The sequence below is a fragment of the Oryzias latipes genome, chromosome 4 (genome assembly GCF_002234675.1).
Source record: "Oryzias latipes chromosome 4, ASM223467v1".
In the NCBI taxonomy this organism is placed as follows: Eukaryota; Metazoa; Chordata; class Actinopteri; order Beloniformes; family Adrianichthyidae; genus Oryzias; species Oryzias latipes.
The window spans coordinates 17,147,933-17,169,491 of NC_019862.2; the positions used below are offsets into that span (position 1 = coordinate 17,147,933).

The 21,559-nt window shown below is 37.6% G+C and overlaps 1 protein-coding gene across 1 annotated transcript in view; it reads right to left on the minus strand.

Moving 5' to 3' along the window:
* Positions 1-795: 795 nt before the first annotated feature.
* Positions 796-21,559, minus strand: part of col24a1 (collagen type XXIV alpha 1 chain) — a 94,649-nt gene continuing 73,885 nt past the window's right edge. Inside the window, exons 38-60 of the mRNA XM_011474161.3 lie at positions 21,488-21,541; positions 21,230-21,337; positions 16,300-16,353; positions 14,904-14,957; positions 14,737-14,793; positions 14,313-14,366; positions 13,991-14,044; positions 12,853-12,906; positions 11,710-11,763; positions 10,984-11,091; positions 8,531-8,638; positions 8,344-8,451; positions 7,175-7,228; positions 7,033-7,095; positions 6,840-6,893; positions 6,691-6,726; positions 5,462-5,497; positions 5,307-5,333; positions 4,511-4,579; positions 4,243-4,411; positions 4,031-4,140; positions 2,198-2,416; positions 796-2,057 (exon numbers count right to left, since the gene is read on the minus strand). Of these exons, the coding sequence (XP_011472463.1) occupies positions 1,911-2,057; positions 2,198-2,416; positions 4,031-4,140; positions 4,243-4,411; positions 4,511-4,579; positions 5,307-5,333; positions 5,462-5,497; positions 6,691-6,726; positions 6,840-6,893; positions 7,033-7,095; positions 7,175-7,228; positions 8,344-8,451; positions 8,531-8,638; positions 10,984-11,091; positions 11,710-11,763; positions 12,853-12,906; positions 13,991-14,044; positions 14,313-14,366; positions 14,737-14,793; positions 14,904-14,957; positions 16,300-16,353; positions 21,230-21,337; positions 21,488-21,541 (1,851 nt within the window). The 3' untranslated portion in view covers positions 796-1,910. The remainder of the gene's footprint in view (positions 2,058-2,197; positions 2,417-4,030; positions 4,141-4,242; positions 4,412-4,510; positions 4,580-5,306; positions 5,334-5,461; positions 5,498-6,690; positions 6,727-6,839; positions 6,894-7,032; positions 7,096-7,174; positions 7,229-8,343; positions 8,452-8,530; positions 8,639-10,983; positions 11,092-11,709; positions 11,764-12,852; positions 12,907-13,990; positions 14,045-14,312; positions 14,367-14,736; positions 14,794-14,903; positions 14,958-16,299; positions 16,354-21,229; positions 21,338-21,487; positions 21,542-21,559) is intronic.

A 21,559-nucleotide genomic window follows, 5' to 3' on the forward strand; every position in this document is an offset into this window, starting at 1 on the left:
TTATAAATAACACAATGCTAAATCGGCCATAACATGGTCAGCTGCGGCTCCAGTATAATAGCCCCACCCATCTTTGACAAGGGCGGCGGATCGGAGTGAGCTCCACTCGGCCCCTGGGCGGCTGGTCGGGCCTCCTGAACATTATTATTGTTTTTTTTTTCTATTTTCATCAAGACAGTAATTGAGAAAAATCTTCTAGTTACTTCAAGCTAATCTTACTGTCACTGTCAATCACAGATCAAATTCCCACTTCCCCCACTCAGGTGATCTCCAACTGACCCTTTAACCTGCCTAGAAAGCCTAAATTCTATAAAGCTGTTGTATAATTTTGACTGATGTTAGTAGTTGTCATAATCTTTATCCATTTAACTTTTAAGTTTCCAATCGAAGCTTCTTTATTTGTGTGTTCAGCTTTGTTTGTGAGGATTGCTGAAAAGCCAAAGTTGGAAGTTTGCCTTTTTCTGTATTTTTTTCTAACATGTTTTTTCAAACAACATTACTATCTTTACTAAATGTAGTTTAAGGATTCACATTGTTCATGGTGAGAATTAAACCCAAAACAGAAATACAATAGTAATTAAAATAGGATCATAACATTTTTCTGTTACTAAAATTAACATTAAGCACCTCTTTCAAAAATGTCAGTGATCATCAAAACAAAAGGGAAACCATGCTGGACTCTAGCATCCAAAATAAATAACAAATAAAAAATCTACCCATCAAGCTACTTTGCCCTGGTTTTGTACTTAAGACACCACATTCTTAAGCATCCACATCAAAAACAGCACCAAACCCTTTGTGGATAAAATGTTTCATTTATTTATTTTTATTCACACATTTGCGTCCGATGGTGTTCTCCACAAACTGAAGAGTGCTGACTATGCTTTCCAGATCTGGCCTGCTGTAGCTGCCAGTGAGTAAACTCCCTCTGACTGAGCTGAGAGCAACAGAAACAGATGTGAACTCACAAACACATTCTTTGAACATAAATATTCATTAAACTAGATTTTGGTTGATCAAATGGTTCTCTGAGAATATAACTTACTGTGGTTCAGTAAAGTGAAGAAAAAAAAGATTATAAATAAACATAAAATATACTGTCAATATATACACAGGAAATATCAATGTCTTTGTTGCAGCACCAATGATAGGTTTGGGAGCCTACCACAAAGAGGGAAAAGCTACAAACATATGTAGTGTATCAAAAATTGGTTCATAAATTAGAAATGACCAAACCAACATAAGTACTTATACAACATAAACCTTGATGTAACCGGTACATACAACACAAAGTCAAACTAGCATTTGCAACTGTTCTAAAAAGCAAATAACCACATAGAGGTAGAGCACCATCTGTCAAGATGTACAGGTCCAAGTGGAGAGGACCAAAGACAAAAACGTCAACGCAAATTAAAGCCTCTGATGTGAGAAATATAAGAGCAGTCTCATGTTATCCACATGCCATAGAACTTGTGTAAGCTTTTTGTTAGATAGCGCCCCGTGTAGAGCTGATTCTTTGGGTTGGGCTCCTTTTCAGGCTCATCTGTGTTCAAAATGAAAGCTAAAGGAGGTGTGGTATGGATAGGTTGCTGCACCGTGAGGCCCTACCCTGTGATCGGGAGTGATATGGGTCCATATGCAAACAACCTAAGCACCAAGGCAAAAAGAAAAGTGAAACAAGCTTTACTTTATACATTTTGATAAATATCTGCATGAATTGATCTTCTTTTCCCTCTTATTCTGGATGTTCCATGGGTTATTGTGTTTAGTTCTTTAGTTGGACACAATACCCAGTCAATGCTGTCCAGCCAAGGCAAACAAGTCTTCAATGTGCCCTGCTGTGGAAGCTTTGTTTTGACATCTGTGGATCTGACTGGTTTGTGTGAACACATCACAGTATGATGTCTGTGTCAGAGGAAGCAGACAGGGCCAATTTCCATGTGCTGCTGCCTGTCAAGCTGAGAAGCGGGAACTTCTTCTATGTCTACAATAGGTAGCTGTTGACTGTCCTGAGTGTGGAAGACCAAGCGAGACTGATGCCAACTTCCATCTTGAATCTGAGTCATAACAAAGAGACAGAAAATGAAAGAAATGTGATATTTAATGCATTGATAACATGCATGAGAAAGACGAAAATACATTTTTTTTCAAGTCTTACAGCATTCACACTCATGTTGAACTTTTCAACTGTCTTTACCTTGCACTCATCTTGCACCACATGTGGCTCAAGCGGTGTGCCTTTCTCGAATGTCTGTTTATTCCAGCCATGAAAGCGAATCCTGCTCATCTCTCTGTGTGTGGTTCCGATGGAGCTGAGAGCTGCATTGTACAGGCAATGAAGCGTGATGCTTTGGCTTGCTTCGTTGCTCAGTAAATGCAGAAACTTCATTTGGACTTTCCCGGCATTGAAAACCATCTGTTGGGAAGGTAAGCACCACTTTGTCATCACAGACACATTAAAACCTCCAATACACCCAGAGAAGGATAACTGCACTGAGGATAAACGAATGGGAGTTTCAATGAACTAGCAGCTGCTCAGTCTGGTGCCGCCGCCCAGCTGCTGCAAGACTGCTTCAACAGAACAAGGTGGGAGGTGTTTGGACAACAAGCCCTGGGAGAGTTCACAAACAATGCTCTGGGTTGCATAAGAAACCACATAGATTCTATAACAATGGACAAATGCATCAGGTTTACCCAAACCAGAAGCCTTGGATCACCTAGAAAGTCCAACCACTGCTCAGAGAACGGAACACATTCAGGTTAGGAAATCAGACTCTACAGCACAGTCTGAGCTAGCCTGAAGAGAGCTAAGGAGATGATCATGATCATTTTTTTTTGTCACCAAACCCAACCCCCGGCCCTCTTCGTGGTCCATCTGCATGCTATACAAAGGTGCGCCGGCGCAGGTCATCTAAGGCGCTCGGCTGCATTGACCTCAGTAACCTCTCGAGATGTGTGTTTGTATCCTGTGTTGCTGTTTGTCTGACCTTCTTCATCGAGATGTACTGGAACTGAGTTTCTCCTTGTTGGGATTAATAAAGTTTTCATTCATTCATTCATTAACTTCAAGAGATTAGAAACTGACTCGTTTCCACTTTTGATCAATTAAGACTGAACAGAGCTGACTTCAGGTTACTTTGAGTCCAGATAGTGGTAGGCTGGAGCAGAAACACTTCCAAACTGCTGAAATATGCCAAACAAAGATGATTTACTCCGGGTGCTGAGGACGAACAGCATTACTCAGTCTCTTGCTTCTCTTCTACCAGCGCTGCATAGAGAGCATTCTGCAAAAGCACTCCGGAAGGTCATAGACTCTGCCAAGAAGATGGTTGGCTTTCTCTTCTCAACACTGAGAAAATATCACATTTCTCACCGACCTAGCTACCCCTGCAATCTCTGAACTTTTACCATCAAAAAGCCGATAAAGAACAATCAGAGTTAGGTTGTTGGTGACCTTTCGGCTTATCCAGTTAGGGGTTGCCACAGGTGTTTTGGCAGAGACTTTTTACGTTGGATGCCTTTCCTGACAAAACCCTGTATTTTCGCGGCACAGGGAGACCCATTAAACTAAAATGATGGCCTTTAGAAAGGGTCTTGCCCAAGGACTCATATTGGTATTTAGCTTATTGAACACGCTGGGAAGCAAACCCAGGATTCCTGCATGACCGTCCAACACCTAGCTAACTGAGCCATTAATAAAATCTAACTCGTTTCACTGGTGATAAAAGTCAGTAAGTAATAGAAAATGCAAAAGAAGAAGATGCCTCTCTCTGCTTGTCCAGTTCACCATATGCTGAAAGTGCACTCAAATATGCGTGTTTAGCATGTTTAGGATGTTTGTGAACATATGTCAAATGCCCGGTGTGAACTTAGCATAAAATGGACAAAAAAGCATGAATACACTAGCCTGACAGTTGTTTTTGTTCTTTAGATTCAAATCTTCTATTGCCAAATATAAGAACAAACACTGATAGAATTCTTGTGTATGAGGGCTTTATACAGAACCATAAACCCATCTTAAAGCAGGTACCTTATTGGAAGCCACTGGGTGTAAACAAGTTTGTCCTCCTGCAGTAAAGTTGCAAAAGACTTTGAAAGCATCTGAAGTGCAGCCCAGGTTTGGATCAATCCAGAACCAATCTGAAAGTACCAGTCAAGGAAAGGCAAAAGGAGAAGGAGAAAAATATTTGCTTTTCTTTAATTAAAAAATGTATTTCTTAGGGCACAGTGTACAAAACTCACCATCTTTCAGTCTGTGTTGACAGTCCAGAAGGTCTTTGCAGACACGAGCCGGGTTGTCCCTCGTGCCCAGAGGCTTTTTGATGCCCTCAATCACCTTGTTTAGGTATCGAAGGGTCTTAAGTATCTCTGTATTCTGGTCTGGTAGACTCATCTCTGTGTTCTGAAAACTCTATTGAGTGATGGAAAGAAAGGATTATAAGGTTCCAAAGTGATCATTGGCAAACACTTCACAATGAACCAACATATTCATCTGTAATCTGTGCCTTACCTCGGTCTCTAGTGCAGCATTGGAGTCGGATAAACTGTAGACTGATGAGTCATCATAAAGCTTGAGCCTCTGCAGATTTTAAAATCAACACATCTAGTTGGTAAAAACTGGAGCCCTGCTTGGAATTAAACTGAGATGTAGCTTTTTCCCTTATTATAACAAACCAATATACAACCAGCTTACAAATAAAGCTTTGGAATATTATATCACACTTGAGTGCCAGAGAAAAAACAGCAAAGTCAGAATTCCATCAACAAACCATTGCATTCCTGCCTTCAGCAGAGGGAAGAATAACACATTCCGGAAAGAGCAAACATTACAGTTATCACATCAGGTGAGTCAACAATGAGGCATTCACCCCACTACTGTTACTCCCATGGAGTATTTCAATAGGGAAAGAGAGGAGACAAAGCTCAGTTTTTGTGTGAAAAATGATTTTAAATGACTCCCGGAGTGAAGAAATTTCACAAAATCTGTCTAAACATCACTATAGAGCAGGGCTGCTCATTCCTGGTCCTCGAGATCTACCACCCTGCCTGTTTTCCAGCTCTCCCTACTTTCTGCTGATTAACTGGACCAGGTGTGTTCATTCAGTCAGAATCTGGAGACATCTGATTGAGCAAATCAGCAGCTAGCAGGGCTTAGAGATCTGGAAAACAGGCAGGTCGGTAGATCTCGAGGACCAGGAATGAGCAGCCCTGCTTTAGAGGATTACATTTCAAACTCCTACAAACCAAGTCCTTCATGTTTTACATAAAACATGCTTATCTAAACTTGTCTGACACAGTATACTTACAGATGGACCTGGAGCACCAGGGGGTCCCTGTGGAAAGAATTAAGAAGGCTAAATTAAAAAAGTATTAATGTCTCACATGTTTATTTAAAACCTGAGAGATAAAGGTTCATTAGATTATTCACAGATCATCAATAATGGATGCATGTAACACGTACTCTGGGTCCTGGACTTCCTTGTTGTCCTTGAGGGCCCTGTAGGTGTGAAACATAAAAGACAGTCATGAATTATGCATATATTTCTGGCTGAGAGCATTTGCTCAATGAAAGTATGCTGAAAATATAGAGGCCATAGTTCCCTCTATCTCTGTGAAGCAGCAGAACAATATTTTGGATAACTTTCATCTACACTTACTGGCCACTCTATCAGGTACACCTGTTAAACTGCTTGTAAACGCAAATTTCTAATCACACAATCAAATAGCAGAAACTTAATGTATTCAGGCATGTAGACATGGTCAAGATCAGGGATGCCCACAGTTTTTTGGCATGTGAGGTTCTTTTGAGACGACAATGTCTTGAAGATCTACCTATAGTATTTTGAGACTAAAACACTGTTTAACAAACATAGTATTATGAACTATTAGTAAACAACATTGTTTATGTACTTATAATTAAAAAACTACACCGTGGGAGTACACAAAAATACTTCTGTATTACGAGATGAGGCGTTTTATAACAAAATTAGAAAGCAGTGACGTATCGTATTTCATGCTCTACTGCAAACCGTGCATTGGGGAGAGCATGGCATTTCTAAAGCGTTGCTGGCTCCATGGGCAGCGCTCGAGAAGCGTGTGCTACAGGAAAACACTGCTGCCAGGACAGCTGTGTCAGAAGGCATGCGCAATAACGTATGTATCAGAGGATGTCCGATTGGCCGTTCTCCATGTCAATCAACTCACGTACTTCTCTGTGAGAATTTTGATTCGTTGACAGATTTTTTAGATGCATTTTTTTGGGGTTATTTATCTTTGCTTGCCTGCGATCTACCCTCATGTCCTTGAAGATCGACCGGTCGATCGTGATCAATGTAATGAGCACCCCTGGTCAAGATGATGGACAGATGGACTATAGCAGCGGAAGACTGCACCGGGTGCGGTTCACACAGGTGCATTTACACAGTCTCACCAAAATAGGACAATAGAAGATAGAACAACTTTCTCTGGTCTGTTGAGTCTCCATTTCTGCTGCAACATTCGGATAGTAGTGTCAGAATTTGGCGTCAACAAACTGAAAGCATAGATCCATCCTGCCTTGTATCAACGGTTCAGGCTTGTGGTTGTAGTAGTGTACTGGTGTGGGGAATATTTTCTTGGCCCACTTTGGGCCCCTTAGTACCAATTCAGCATTGTTATAGCGCCACAGGCTGGATTACCAAAAGAGCTTACCATTTCCCCACTGTTTCCTTTCGGACCCTGTGGCCCCTGTGGGAAATCAAAATTGCAATATAAAAACCCCAAGATTTGCTCTTAGTTCTTTTACTTATAACAGAGAAAAATATTTAAAATCTGCACACATGTGGAAAAAAAAACCCTACCGGTTTTCCTATTGGGCCAATCATTCCATCCGGGCCAACAGGTCCCGCTATTCCCTGGTGCAAATTGAAGGATAAAGATTAAGGGGCTAGTTTGCAGCTATACACCTAGATACTATATATGTAATGTTACAGTTGAAATTTATTCGCTAATAATCTCAAAATTAACCACATTTATAATTTTGACTGGACTTACCAGAGCACCAACAGGTCCTTTAGGGCCGGGATAACCTCTTGGCCCTAAATCACCATTTGGCCCCTAAAAGATGTAAAAAATATTCAATGTTTTCTTACATCACGTTTGTTGTTTCTTACTATATAGTGGTGATTTGTCTTACCTTTGGGCCTGGAAAGCCTTGTAAACCAAGCATTCCAGAATCACCAGGTTCTCCCTACATCACACAAACAAGAAAAAAAGGGTGGTGATGACATCCAATACACTTGTAAAATAAACATTTAGAATAAATGGAAAGAAAGTTAAACCCTATTTCAGCTCATTTTAAACTCTTGAAATTGTTTTCTACTCTTTCTTTTCAAAAGAGCAGGGACAGAAGCAAATCTTTGTCAGATCTACAGTAGCGCCAATCCACATTCTCATGCCTTTCCAAGACATACACTCCTCTGAGTGATGTCTGCTGTCTTTTTTTTGCGTCTGAGTGCTGTCGCCCAGGTGGGCAGACAGTGTGTTTGTACAGCCAATCGTTCACATCCTTTGGACAGCTCTGTTTTCAGACTGGTGTCTTTGGCTGAGAAAGCGTATTCACTGAGAAGCGTAAAGTGATCTGACCCATAGGCTGGAGTTTCCTCTCTGCTCTGGGAGCATTAGCCGAGATAACTGGTGCAGGCAGAACGAGAGCAGGGGATAGAGTGTTGTTTCTTTTCTTTTTCTGCTTTGAGGAGTTACATAAGTGAGGTGAAGCCTTTTTTCTCTCCTTCTCAAACCTCTGGAGTGTGTTACATAACTTGGCACTACCAGGTGGAATGTTTCCATTCCCCAGCTCACCCAAATCATTTGTCAACCTCAACACAAGATGGAAAAATATCAAACTCTAACATTGTAGCCTACTGCAGATCAGTTACATAGACTCCAAAAGCTAAATTTAGAGAGTGGCTTTACTGTAGAAAGCGTTCTTGAAGTCCTGTTCTAAGCATTCCTGCAACAGTGTCATTATAAAAGAGCCTTGAAATGACCTCAATATTATTATTATTTAGGCAGTAAAAAATAATGTTTAATTAGTGAATAATACACTTATATACTTATAAAATACTTATAGTAATACTTAAATATAATATAAAAATGCAAGAAGAAAAAGCACAAGACTTTTCTTTAAAGCAACGATTTATGTCTTTAACATATCTACAAATTTAAATTGAATCTGATCTGCTTAAGTGTTATGAATACACATCTGAGCTTTGTTAGCAGACATTTTTATTATGTATAATAAGTATATTAAATATACAAAACTGTTGCACTTATAAAGACAAAGTAATTCTTTTAATCACTCACTGGTTGGCCTTTGAGTCCTGGGTCACCTGTCTTGCCCTGATCACCAACAGCCCCCTCCATACCTTTCATACCAGGGGCTCCCCTGTCTCCTGGCAGACCAGGTTCTCCCTGAACCAACAGATCATGCATTTCTAAATTTCTGTGATACTTTTTTTAATTAGGATTGACTTAATTTTTTCCTTTTTACCTTTTGACCAGGTGATCCATTTTCCCCAGATGGTCCAGGAAATCCAGTTTCTCCTCTTGGACCTGGTCGTCCAGCAGGTCCTTCAGGACCCACCAAACCTCTCTGACCCTTTACAGAAATTATATAAAAACACATTGTTCAAAAAAAATTATTAAATGGTTCATCATATTTTAAGTAGGGTTGGGGTTACATCTTAAGAATACCATTTCATTTTCAGTTTTTCACAGATGTATGGCTTCAACCTGGACAGGTCTAAAGTTTGCCCTGTCAGCAGAAGTCAGTTAGGAGATCAGAGGTAAACTGTCAAGAAATTTTATTAAATAGTTAATTTTGTTGTGACACTATTAACTTTTAACCATAAAATGTATTTCTCACCTGACATCTCAGCCTTTGGGAGTTAATGACAAGAAATTGAGTTTGCATGCATGCAAATGCAACTAGTGCTGACCAATTATCTCCACATCTCCGTTTTTTGTTTTTCATCTCAGTTTGTCAGCAGCTAAAACAAAATTCCAAACATTAGAATTTTTGTGAGGACGTGATTTTCCTGAAAAGAAATGTTGCAGACACATTGTGTGCTAAAAATAGTTTTAGTTGCATGTGTCTGAATGGATCTTAACAACAGTAGTTATCCTATGGAGTAACCCCACACAAGTGAACACTTGTTTTCTCCTGATGAGGACCACAGTGGTGCTAAGGCAGAATTAAGAGATGGCTATGAGAACAGCTGCTGCAATGGACTAAGTTTCACACATGAAAGGAGAAGTCCAGAATGAGCTGGAAACACACAGCTGCAAATTTTCTGCATAAACACCTAAACTCTGCAGGTGCTGAGACAAAGTTGGTTTTCACCATCTAAACAAAATCACTCAATGACAGCTTAACAGGAAAAGTTGGAGAAGATTCCAGAATGAATAATTTACTGTTAAACAGGGTTCTCAAAGCTTTGGAAAATGGCAGGGTGCATGCATATTGAGGATATTTAAATGTAATATAAACTTCAAATTTTCTGGCTGGGTCTGTGCATACACTTGTGCAAATACAAAACCCCTTAAAAGTTTAACACAAAGCAGAAACTTTTGTTGACAAGTGCATTAAAGACATTTCTTGCATGGTTTAAAATAAATAAATGAACAGAGATAAATTGAGAATGATTTTTTTTAAGGAAGGGATTTAGCCTAATCACTTTTTCACTTTTTGCTCTGCTTAATGGAAACTTTTTTTTTCCAGAACATTATCCCTTCATTTTGACCTTTGGTTCATGGTTATATTCTCACCCATGTTCATGAGGATTTTAGACACACCATGGTTGATAAATTTATGAAAAAATTGATAAAAACTATGCTATTTGCCTAAAGATGTTGGAAGATGTGACTGGACTGAACATTTGCAATGTCAGGAGGTAAAATGTCAGCTTAAGCCTTCATAAATTAAATTAACCACTGCATGTTTTCTTTGAAAAACTGTATCCCCTCCAAGCTCTGGTGCCACCGTGAAACTTTGGACTTCAAAATATCCGACCGGTCTGTCCTGACCAGTTAGACAGGACAGCTAGTTAGCTGCAAAAACGTAAGGATCCTATACATTGTTGTATTATGATCTAAAAAATGATAAAACAGAAGAAAAGTCCTTTTTTTAAAGGAGAACAGAAAAGAGCAATGTATAATTAATAATTTCATTAATAAAATAATGTATTTTACGCCTTTGTTAAACTCAGAATTGTTATAGAACAGGGAGCTAAGAATATTGAACATTTGCATCATTAGAAAATTCAAGGAGGTTAAGAACAGTGCTACCGTAATCTTTTTCAGTATTTTTTGGTAAGAAGCTATTTCCATGCAGATTTTTTAGAGAGGATTGCAGAAAAGAAACATCAGCTGCAGAGTGCTATTAGAGAGCAAGACTTCTCCAGCAATTTGTTGGCACCCACAATTAAGATCTGGCCAAAAACACCAAAAAAGAAACACAAGGCGTCCAGACTAAACTATAACAGTGTTTCAGCTCACAACCACTCCTATGTGTGCTGCTGTAGTGCAAATCAGTACGCAGGTGAACGTTGTTATTTTTTCAGTGAAACTAAAAAGTGGGTCCCTTTTTTGGATAATTTTTTTGTAAATGATCGCTAAGCAAGCATCATTTTACATTCTAACTCAAAGCCAAAAGGGACAAAGACAGGCTTATATAAAATCCTGAGGTCTAACTACTTTACAGCAGGGGAACCCCAAGAATGTCTTATGAACAGAAGAAGTCCAAATTAGATCATTCATATTGAGCTATGGCACAAAAACAATAGGAAATCTACTTATTTTATTAATTGTGGACTATTTTTTGGGTTTTGCAAGCAAATTGCGTAACTAGAGAAGTAGTACTACTTCAAATGATCTATCAGGTAAAGTCAGGTTGTTGTTTTTTTGAACCTGCATTTTTGCTCATTACTATTTATATAAGATTACCTGCCGCCCTTGTTTTCCTGGTAAACCTGGTAATCCGGTCAGTCCAGGGGAGCCGTCTGGTCCTGGATAACCCATCAATCCTCTCGGTCCCAGAGATCCAGTTGGGCCCTAGAAAATAACAATGTAATATCAATCTGAGCCTGTGAGCATTGTACAGCCACTATGGGCTGATCCATAAAGAAACACGCTGGTTTAAAAATCTTAGTGATGCAATAAATCATTTAACCTTAATGCAAATTGTCAACATATAAGTCAGAAAACCTTGAAAGAAACCTCAGATTCCTTCTGATTTAAAAAATTGCCTGTCAAGAACTGGAGGTGTATGAACATGCATGCTAGTTTGTTGTATATTAGGATTATATAAGATATGTTCATCCTGTGACACATTATAGTTCTGTTATTAAATTAAGATTATTAGTTTTGGGAAATTTCTATCATCTAAAAAATGTTGTATCATGTACACTAATATTTTTCTAGACTTTTGTCTAGTTTCACGATCACCTTTAGCTGAATTGTAAATTGTTGTGTATTTCCCCTATATTCTATTGGTGCCTCAGCCAACCAGTGAGGTTCTTGCAGAATATTTTGCTGTCAAAATTTCAATGAAGGTCATTGTTTTCTAATTTTGGAGACTGTATTTCCATATTTTACTTTACAACTCTTCGCTGCACTTTATATTTGCATTTTCATCATGTGAATCAGAATTCAACGTTATGTCACACTCACTTCAGCACCAGGGGATCCATTTAGACCTCGTGCTCCTTTTTTTCCAGCCGAACCCTAAAACATTTGCATGAGAGAATAAAAAAGTTAGGCTAGAAACGAGCAATGAATTGTTACCAAATTAATTGTGTAATTCCAAAACCAAAATACTGTTTAATACAAAATATGCATTGAAATTACACTTAGAACAAGTGCTATATTTCATTTCATATTTATTAATACTAATTTCCAATATTTCAAAATGGTACATTCTGAAATCAGATGAGGAACCAACTAAAGTATTGCTGATTAACTTTCTTTGTGTTGTTCACCCAAAATTCATCCAAATTTTCATTTTCCAAATCCACTGAGTCCCTTTCAGAGTCCCGGGGTTGTTGGAGCCTTTATCACAGCTACTGAACAGTTCACCGGTCTCTGGGCCACACACTCCCATTTACAAAATCTTCAGTCCATCAAATGATTTGCTTTGCCCCTGTATTGTGTATGTTGGCCAATCTGGGCCATCAGCACCCTGGCCTTAGCCAAAGTCTATTCCTATGACAAAAGGAAATATTTATTGGAAAGCTCATAATAATTACTGCTCAAAGTGTGTCCATTATTCATTCACACTTGGTGATGGTTGAGGTGTGGCTGCCAGATCATGCCTACGGTTGCACTAACCATCACTAGAACAGATTCATGCTGGTAGGCAGTGGCGTTAACTGCTCACCAGGAATGGAATCCTGGTTTCCTGCATGTCAGTCCTTCACCATTCCAACCGAGCTACCCAGCTGCCTAATAATAACTCATCAGTAATTTTGATCCTTTCATCTGTAATGGCCTTCCGTTTTGCCGTCTCATTTTCCAAGTCTTTTGCTCCATATAAAATGTTGTAGCTCTGCCACTGCCCCTGTGTCGCATATAAAACTCAGGCTAACTTATTAACAATAAATAAATAAATAAATAAATAAATAAATAAATAAATAAATAAATAAATAAATAAATAAATAAATAAATAAATAAATAAATAAATAAATAAATAAAATGTTGTGCCTATTTTTGTCCTGTTTTTAAATTACTGGAAACAAAATCAAAATTGCAAACACCTGAATTTATAAAATTAAATACACCACAAATGCACACTGGAATTTATTATCAAAGACTCACTGCAACTCCGTTTTCTCCTTTGGGGCCTTGTTTTCCAGGGGGACCCGGTGATCCCTGCACACAGTGCACAGAAAATGGTCAAACAGTTGAAAACAAATTAATAAATAAATATATTAGTATTGGCATCTTTATTTTATTCACACAAAATCCTTTGAAATGATTTTTTTTAAGTGTGGTTGAGAGAGATTAATTAATAATAACATGACATGCAAAAAGGTCAACTCAGTTGACGATATTTTGATCTGTTCACGAATTTCTGAGTATTCCTCTAAAAACTTGCACTGTGAACACCAGCCCTTCCAGCCCATGAAAATGTGCAGGTTCTGATGAGCTGATGTAGAACAGTGAGAACAGCCCCTTCTCATTGTTCTACATAACTTACCAGTCTCTTGACTTGCTGTTGACTGGAATATACCATTGCTGCAGGAGGATGGGGTAGGTCCAAACACACTACATGATCAATCTGATGCCAATTCAGTGATTTGGGGTGTTTATTAATGATATAGTTAAATAATGATGGACGTAAAATTTATTTTAGGTATTTTTCAATTAAGTGTTTAACTATGGGCCCCTAGGAAGTTGGGGGTCCCAGGCGATCGCCTAACTTTGCTCACACACACACACATACACACACACACACTTTCTCTGCAGAGCAAGCAGTAATTGGCATAAAGGCTTTCATTTTATATGCACACTATGCACATCCATCTCTGCAAAAGTTCAAATGTTGTTTGTTTTCATGGGAGAGAGACAGACAAGCTGACAAGGCCAACTCTAGGTTGACGTCATAAAATGGGCGAAAGTCGGTGCCTCAGAGATCGAGTCATCTGATTTCCGGTTAGGAAACTACCCCAGGAAAATAACTAATATTTAATAAAAAATGTGTTCCTTTGTTTGCCAAAGGTAATATATTGTCATATACAAGGATATTGTTTGCTATAAAAGACTTAAGAATAGCATGGTGTTGGCCCTTTAAACTGAGAACATGTTTTTTTAACAATGTAGTTACAACCAAATATTTTAAATTACTTATAATACAAACGTAATGAAAATATGTTGCATTTACAGGACCTAATAAATATAAATACACATTTTTGTAGAAGAAAATAATTTTAGTAAGCAATCAACATCCACTTACAGGTATCCCCTGTGGACCCAGTGCCCCCCGAGTTCCAGCAGCACCTATATGACCCTAAATAACAAGGTTTAATCTATGTTAGTACAAGGTTTTCTCTGTTACTAAGTCAGATATTATATTGATAATAAACCTCAGATCTGCTCATCAAATATAATATTAAAGCTACCAGGGTACATGCAATAGCTTACACATTTTCATGAATTACAAATAACTTTTTAAAAACACAGTTACTCCAAGTGTCTTTGGGTCATTCTCTATCATGTGGACAAACACTGCTTATTTTAATTCAGCGTTCGTGCATTAAGCCTGTCCTTAGATTTACCTGATATCCTTCTTCACCTGGCTCTCCACGCTCTCCTTGTTCTCCTGGAGGCCCCTATGTAGAAAAAAAAAGAGAATGAAACAAGCATGAACCTGCAGACTGTTTACACAAGCTCTCTTTTTAGTGACCTAGCCTTGACTGTATCCACTCAGAATTCCCTTTTCAAATACAGGCTGTCACTTTATTACTTATATGAGTTGAGTTGAAGTTATGATAATGCTGGGCTACTTTATCAAGCAGTTTGGCAGGAATTCCAAACCCAAATTATTTCTGGTCTACATTTTTACTGACTTTAGCATCTTTGATAGACATTTCTTAAGGAACTGGAAAGACAACTGTCAGGTTTAGGGCGAAACAACACAACGGGCATTTAAGAGCACGAGGAGTTCTCAGAAAGCAGAGTTCAAAAGAAAACAAGACCTACTGGTTCACCTAAGGGCCCTGGTGGTCCTGGTGTCTTGTTGTCCTCCCCTGGGTAACCCTGGATGTTACAGAAATGCTAATGTCACAACTACATCCATATACACTGAACAAAAACTTTGAAGACAAGTGCCAAGCACAGCATGAAAAACAGTCCTTCCTTTATAATACCTTTTCACCCTTTGGCCCCGGTGGTCCTAATGGCCCAGGTTTGCCAGGATGTCCCTAGAGACATAAAAATTGTTTATTCTACAACAAGAATTCACAGTTCTACAGCTTTATTGTGAAGGTCATTCTGCTGGAAGTTGCCTGCACAGACACATTCACCAAAGATGACACAAACTTGGCTCTGTTTATAAGTTATGCAATCAAATATTCGAGAGAGATATAAGAGTAATTCACAGAGGGCTTTGTCTTTACAACAATATTTGAAGTTTCACCTTCAATTTATTGGTAGTGTTTGATGTCTGGTCTTCCTTCTAACAACAGTTTACATTTAAGGTGTTAGATCTCAAAATACAATACAATAAAGACATTTCATTTAAAATGTAAAGCAAAAATTTGTGTTTTTAGCTTTTACTTTACGTGAAACAAATCTCATTATGTTTAGCAGTTTACTGTACATCTTCTGTTAACATCAGAAACAAAAGATTTAAGGATTGCATTTTAATAAGTTATATTTGTGGTGAAAGCATTAAAACTAACAACACTTAATACATTCACATTGTATAGAATCATATGAATGGTAAATGCATTTTTAAAATTCATAGAAAATGTACAATATTGCAAAACAGCAAAATACAATAAAAATGTGCAGACAGAGACTGAGAGCTGCTCCAAAAGTGAATACTGTGGATTATGAGTCATGTCTCCACTCAGCCACAGTCTGTGGAGCAATTTGCTTTCCACAGTCAGTTTTATAAATGACATAACTACTTCTGACACAGACAATAGCTGAAAAAGAACCTAAGAAGTCACTTAACAATACAGACACCATGAATTTTATTGAACCCAGACAATAGCTTCTTCATCAAATTGCAATTACAACTCTGATAACCTGACATTTCAAGAGCCACTCCAGTGAAAATTGTGTTTTTTGGTGTTTAAAACATGTTCTTCTGACATTTTTCTCATGATGGAGGACATGTATAAAGAAAAGTAGGCTTAAACCACAAAGGATTTTTCATTTTTGGCAAATAATGGCATATTTATAATCAACACTGGGACACTTTTAAAATAGCTCAAAAGAGGATTGGAGAGGGTCTTCAAGTTTGTGTTTTGTACTGAAAAGCTGCACTGTTAGCTAAAAAAGTTTATTTTTTAAAAATGTAATTATTTTTAACAAGGTTTTCAAACTTCACATAATTAAATCCAATCAGCAAATAAGGAAAGTTATTTTAGACTTTGGTCTATAATCTATATTTTATCACTACGTGGTGGTAAAAGAACTCAGTTCACCTAAAACAGTTTAGCTCAAATATAAAAACATGAATTTGGAATAACAAAAAAAGGATAGTACATTTGCTTATTTCCACACAGCAATCATTAATTGTCAAGTATCACTCACTGGATATCCAGGCAGTCCTGATTGCCCTTCTATCCCCATGGCTCCAGGCTGACCCTGGAAGTAATGTAGAAAAGTAGAATAAAAATCTAGAAATGTTTAAGGATTTAAACATTTTTTCAACAGTTTTCTATGTGACAAAAATATTTACAACATTTCTAAAGGAGACTCTTCCTTTATGAGAGAAAAATGCAAATTAAATGTATTTACCACTACACAACCATTGTGATTACACCCTAAAAGATCCAAAAGATTACCTCCCTTTTTTAATTAAAAATTAAGTAACTTTTAAAACTCAGCAACTTCCCCTCTCTCCATGCCATGCAGTTTGTTTTCAGATCGAAATATTCCACTAAAATGGCCATATTTTAGAGGAGGCTTTCTGACCTCAAGAAAGCAGTAAATCACTCTGTTCTTCTACTTCTCGTGTAACGCTGTAAGATTAATTGAATCATATCTACATGATCGAACTGCAGATCTGGCTCTCATGGGCTAACCTCTGGAGTCCCCCAGGGGTCAATATGAGGCCCCCTATTATTTAGTCTTTACGTTAATGAGTTGCCCACTGTTTTTTCTGAAACTGAATGCTTGATGTATGCAGATGCCATGGTTTTCTTTGTTCATGGTCGTACAAAAGACACTGCTGCAGCTAAACTCACTCTAACAATGTCCTGTGTCGAAACTTGGTTGCAGCAGTGCTCTCTTCAACTAAACGTCTCTAAAGCTGGAAGCAATTAAAGCTATGGATTTAAGCTATGCATATGAAAACAAGACACTACCATCACTGTGTAATAAAAAAAGTATTTTAAACTGGGACAGTTTTCACTCTTTTACCAACATAAAAACTGATGTATAAAGTACTCCATAAATTGGCTCCAGATCCTCTTGCAGAGTTTGTCAGTTTGACCTGCATGATACAACTAATTAGAAGCTTCTATCAACTACAGATGCTGTGTGGGAGGAAGTGATATCTGGTTTGAAGTGAAAACTGGAGCCTGTCAAGGGTGTGGGAATGTCGGCTCTTCTCTTCAACCTGGTGATGCATTGATGTGTCCTACCATAATTATGTAGATGACACTTGGATCTATGTCTCATTGTCAGCAGGTGAACAAGGTCCAATAAATTCACTGTGCTGCTGCATTGAACAAATTAATGTGTGGATGCAAAATAATTTCCTCTATCTAATCTCAGATAAAACTGAAATAATTGTTTTTGGCCCACAACATAAAAGAACAAGTGTTATCTGTCACCTGGAATTCCTCTCTATGAAACCAAAAAATCAGGTAAGAAACTTAGGAGTCATATTAGACTCTGAGTTAAATTTAACAGTCACACCTCATCACTTACATCAGTGTTGTAAGTGTTCCACACCCTTGAACACCCTTACATCATCACAACCTTTTATCATCTGAAAAAAAATCAAAAAACGAAAAAGATTGTGTCCAAATCTAACTTGGAAAACCTAATCCATGCTTTAGAGTCCGTCTAAAAGGTCTAAAAGTCTAAAAGAGGCATCAAACTGCAAGAGCCTTGACACTAAATAGGAAATATGACCACATCAGTCCAGTTCTAAGGTCTCTGCATTGGCTTCCCGTTGCCCAGAGAATCAAGTTTAAACAACTTTGCTTGTTTATAAGTCTCTCTATGGACGAGCACTAAAGTACATTTCTGGTATGCTAGTTCCTTATAATCCATCTTGAAGTCTGTGAACCTCAGGCAGAGATCTTCTTCAGGTTCCAAAAGTCAAAACTAAACTTGGCAAGGCAGCTTTTCAGTGTTTTTTGTCAAAGATGTTGAACAGTCTCCATGAAAGTGTGTGACAGGCTACAAGTCTGAAAATGTTTAAATCTAGGCTGAAAATGTTTTTGTTTAGTCAATATGTCTTAAACTGGGAACCATTGTATTTGTACGTATTAAATTGTACTTGATTTTTGCATTTTGGACTTCTAATCTTAATGATTTTGCTGGTTATAAATTTATAAAAAACAAATTATTTCTTTTTGCATATTGTACAGCACTTTGAATTGCTCTGGGTATGAATTGTGCTTTATAAATGTACTCGTTTGCTGATAAATGCATAGAAATCAACACGTTTCAGTAGCCTGACCAATGAGTTAAAACATCCTCTTTTGATTGGTCTACTAAAATCTTATAGTGGTAATTTACTGGGACCAATAAATTCAAAGTTTTTATCATCTATAGGTCATATTCATTCAATTTATAAGTTATAAAGGTTAAAATATTTCCATCTATGTTCAACAATTCTAAAAAAAAATCTCAGCATATAAAGTTTTTGTGATTACAAGACTCCACATGGTGTCATCAAATGAAAGGAAGATTATTTTTTTTAATGTTTACAGGAAATCTTCTGTTTGCCTTCAGCGTGGTATGGGGGGGGGGCAGTTTTCCTTGGATCAAAACCTCAAAAGCCACGATGATGAAACATCCTCTGAAGAGTCGTCTGTACAAAATCAAGTCTTAAGAAGTCCGTTCAACATAAATTTTCTTTGATTTGATTTTGACTTGAAATGGTTTAGATCTTCATAGACATCAAGAGATTCTTTGTACTTTATCTGTTATGTGCTTCCAAAAATTTGGAAAACTCGAACAATCAAGCTAACATATTTTTATCTAGCAGAATTGCTCTCTCTGTACTCCTGAGGAAGAATAAATTGGTCGTGTAGCTTTTTAAGGTAGATTAATTCACCTTCTGACATGGTGGTATGTTTTACCAAAGAATTAAGAGTATAGGGTCTCAATAAATTGTTCAGATAGCATATTTTTAAATAATTGTATTCCTTTAAAGACTTACAATGTTGGGATTTCTGTTTTTGCAGCTGAAAAGATGTAAGCCATGGTGGTTTTCGACCTCACCAAACAGACATAGCGGTTAAGAAAGCAGATGTTGAGCATTTATGTTGATGGAACACACAAAAGAGATTTTTCCTTCTCACTGATTTTGTTTTGGGAAGAGCCTCACACCACACCAAACGGGTGTCTGATTTTACCACTTGGCAAATAATATTTGTATTTCCTAAAATTACGGTTTGGAGCAAAAAAAACAAGAAAGACCTCAATCCCTCATCTTCTTTTGAAACAATGTATCTTGGATAAAGAAATCAGGAAAGTACTTGGATATTTCCAATACAGTCCTCTTTTTTCACCTCAAGGTTAAACTTTTCTGCTGGAAATATAAGCATACTTATACGAGGATGAGAAAGGTTTTCTTTAAACTGAGCTGTCTTATCCTGGACTTTGTAGTCTGTGACTGATTGCTTCACCACCAGTTTTAACCAAATGCAGGCATACCAGCTCTCCACTGCACACAGAGAGGGGTATCAAACCTGGAGAGATATCAACCTCTTGTGGTAAGGAAGTGAAACAAACTGCTGTCTATATATGAAAATGCAAAACAGAGGCATACTCGTATGTGTGTTTAAATTATTAATAACCCTAAGAGTGTTTGGAATATGCACTGAAAAAAAGGAATTTGCAGCAGAGTAACAAAAATGTAAGCTAAAAGGGTGGTTAAAGGCCATGTCACACAGCCACTACGTACATTTAAATATCCTATGTATAAAATTGCAGTTTATTGTGATACATGCGTGATATATGTAATTCAAAAGTGATTCTTGCGTTTGTCATTCCTTGATGTGTGCAGATGTCTGAGGGTTTGGCCGACGGGTCTTCACGCGAATTTGATTTTGAGCTGTTTAAAATATTTGGTTGGTTCAGACTTACGCAGTTTACATGTATTTTTCGTAGTTTATACACAATGATTATGTAAATCTTACCCACGGTACATGATTTTTGCAAGATACATGTTCAAAATGTGACTTTCTTCAACTGTTCCACATATGTCTAATAAACTTTTCACGCATGTACCACCATTGTAAAACTTTTATATCACATATATGGCAAACATGTCACATAAAAATTACATCATTAACGCACAAATCACTAATAATTGCATATAAATAGTGCAATTATCACGCACAGTCCATATTCTATGTTGATTTACGTGTTCTTTGCTTGGTCTTTTTGTACTTATTCCATGGTTTTAACGTGGTTTATTGGTTATACATCTGTGACATTTTCACTTACAAACCACAGCTTTTCTCACTTTTTCCATATATTTTCACGTATAGGAGCAATTTTTCATCCGTGCAATATGCACAAATCGTACGTAGTGGTTGTGTGACATGGCCTTAACGAAATGGGAGAATGTCACCTGCAAACATTACTGTTGACTACATGTCTAGTGGTTTCATATTTTCATATTGTAAACCACAGGGATGTGGCAATGTTGTGGGTTCTTGTACGTTTACATGCATCCGCTTTCTACAGGTTTTAAAAAATAATCGAAACCAAAGGAAATATAAAGCCCAAAATACGTATATGTATGTATGGAAAGTTCATTGTGCACAACAGGACTTGAAGAAACATGCTCACCTGTAGCAGCATTACTGTTGAAACATATTAAAGGCCCATTTACCTCGTAAATATTACAGCTTTTCCAAATGATAAGGTGAGGCTTAGCATCTTCCCTGTAAGTTTTTGATGTTAATTTTACTAGAATTTATCACAAAAGCTTTCTGTGTCTTTGCTTGTAAGCAAATAAATAATGTCAAAATTCACAAACAAAACTTGTTGGATAATATTTATACCAATATATTTTTACAATCTAAATTTCTTGACGTTGGTAATTTCTTTTATGAATTATTTATACCAAACATGTTTCACAAGATCTTTTGTCCAAGTTAATAAAGTAACGGTTTGGACTTGAAGAGTATGGCACGAAAGTTATTTCGTGGTGGCAACATGAGAAGACAGTGATGCTATGAGACTTGACCTGCTGCAACATTTCTTTTTGTAATGTTTTATGAAAGACTAGGCAGCTTAAGCCCAAAGTCCCATGCAATAGGAAACTCACAGGTGAGCCTCGGGTTCCTCTGGCACCTTTTAGCCCTGTCTCGCCTGATTGACCGATGTCTCCTCGAGAACCGATCTCACCAGCACGTCCCAGAGGACCCCTCTCCCCCTGAAAAGATCCAGATTTTAGCATTAAAAAGTCAGAATGTATATGATTAAATTATCCTTCAGGTAGAAAGCAGAACCATGACAGATTGTTTGACATTAATTTCAGTTTAAATGCAGATGATGCAGCAAAAACCTTTAAAAACATGCTTACCTTCTTTCCGTTTCGCCCTTTGTTCCCTGGGGGACCCAGTTTTCCTTCTAGTCCCTTTAAAAAAAGCTCATA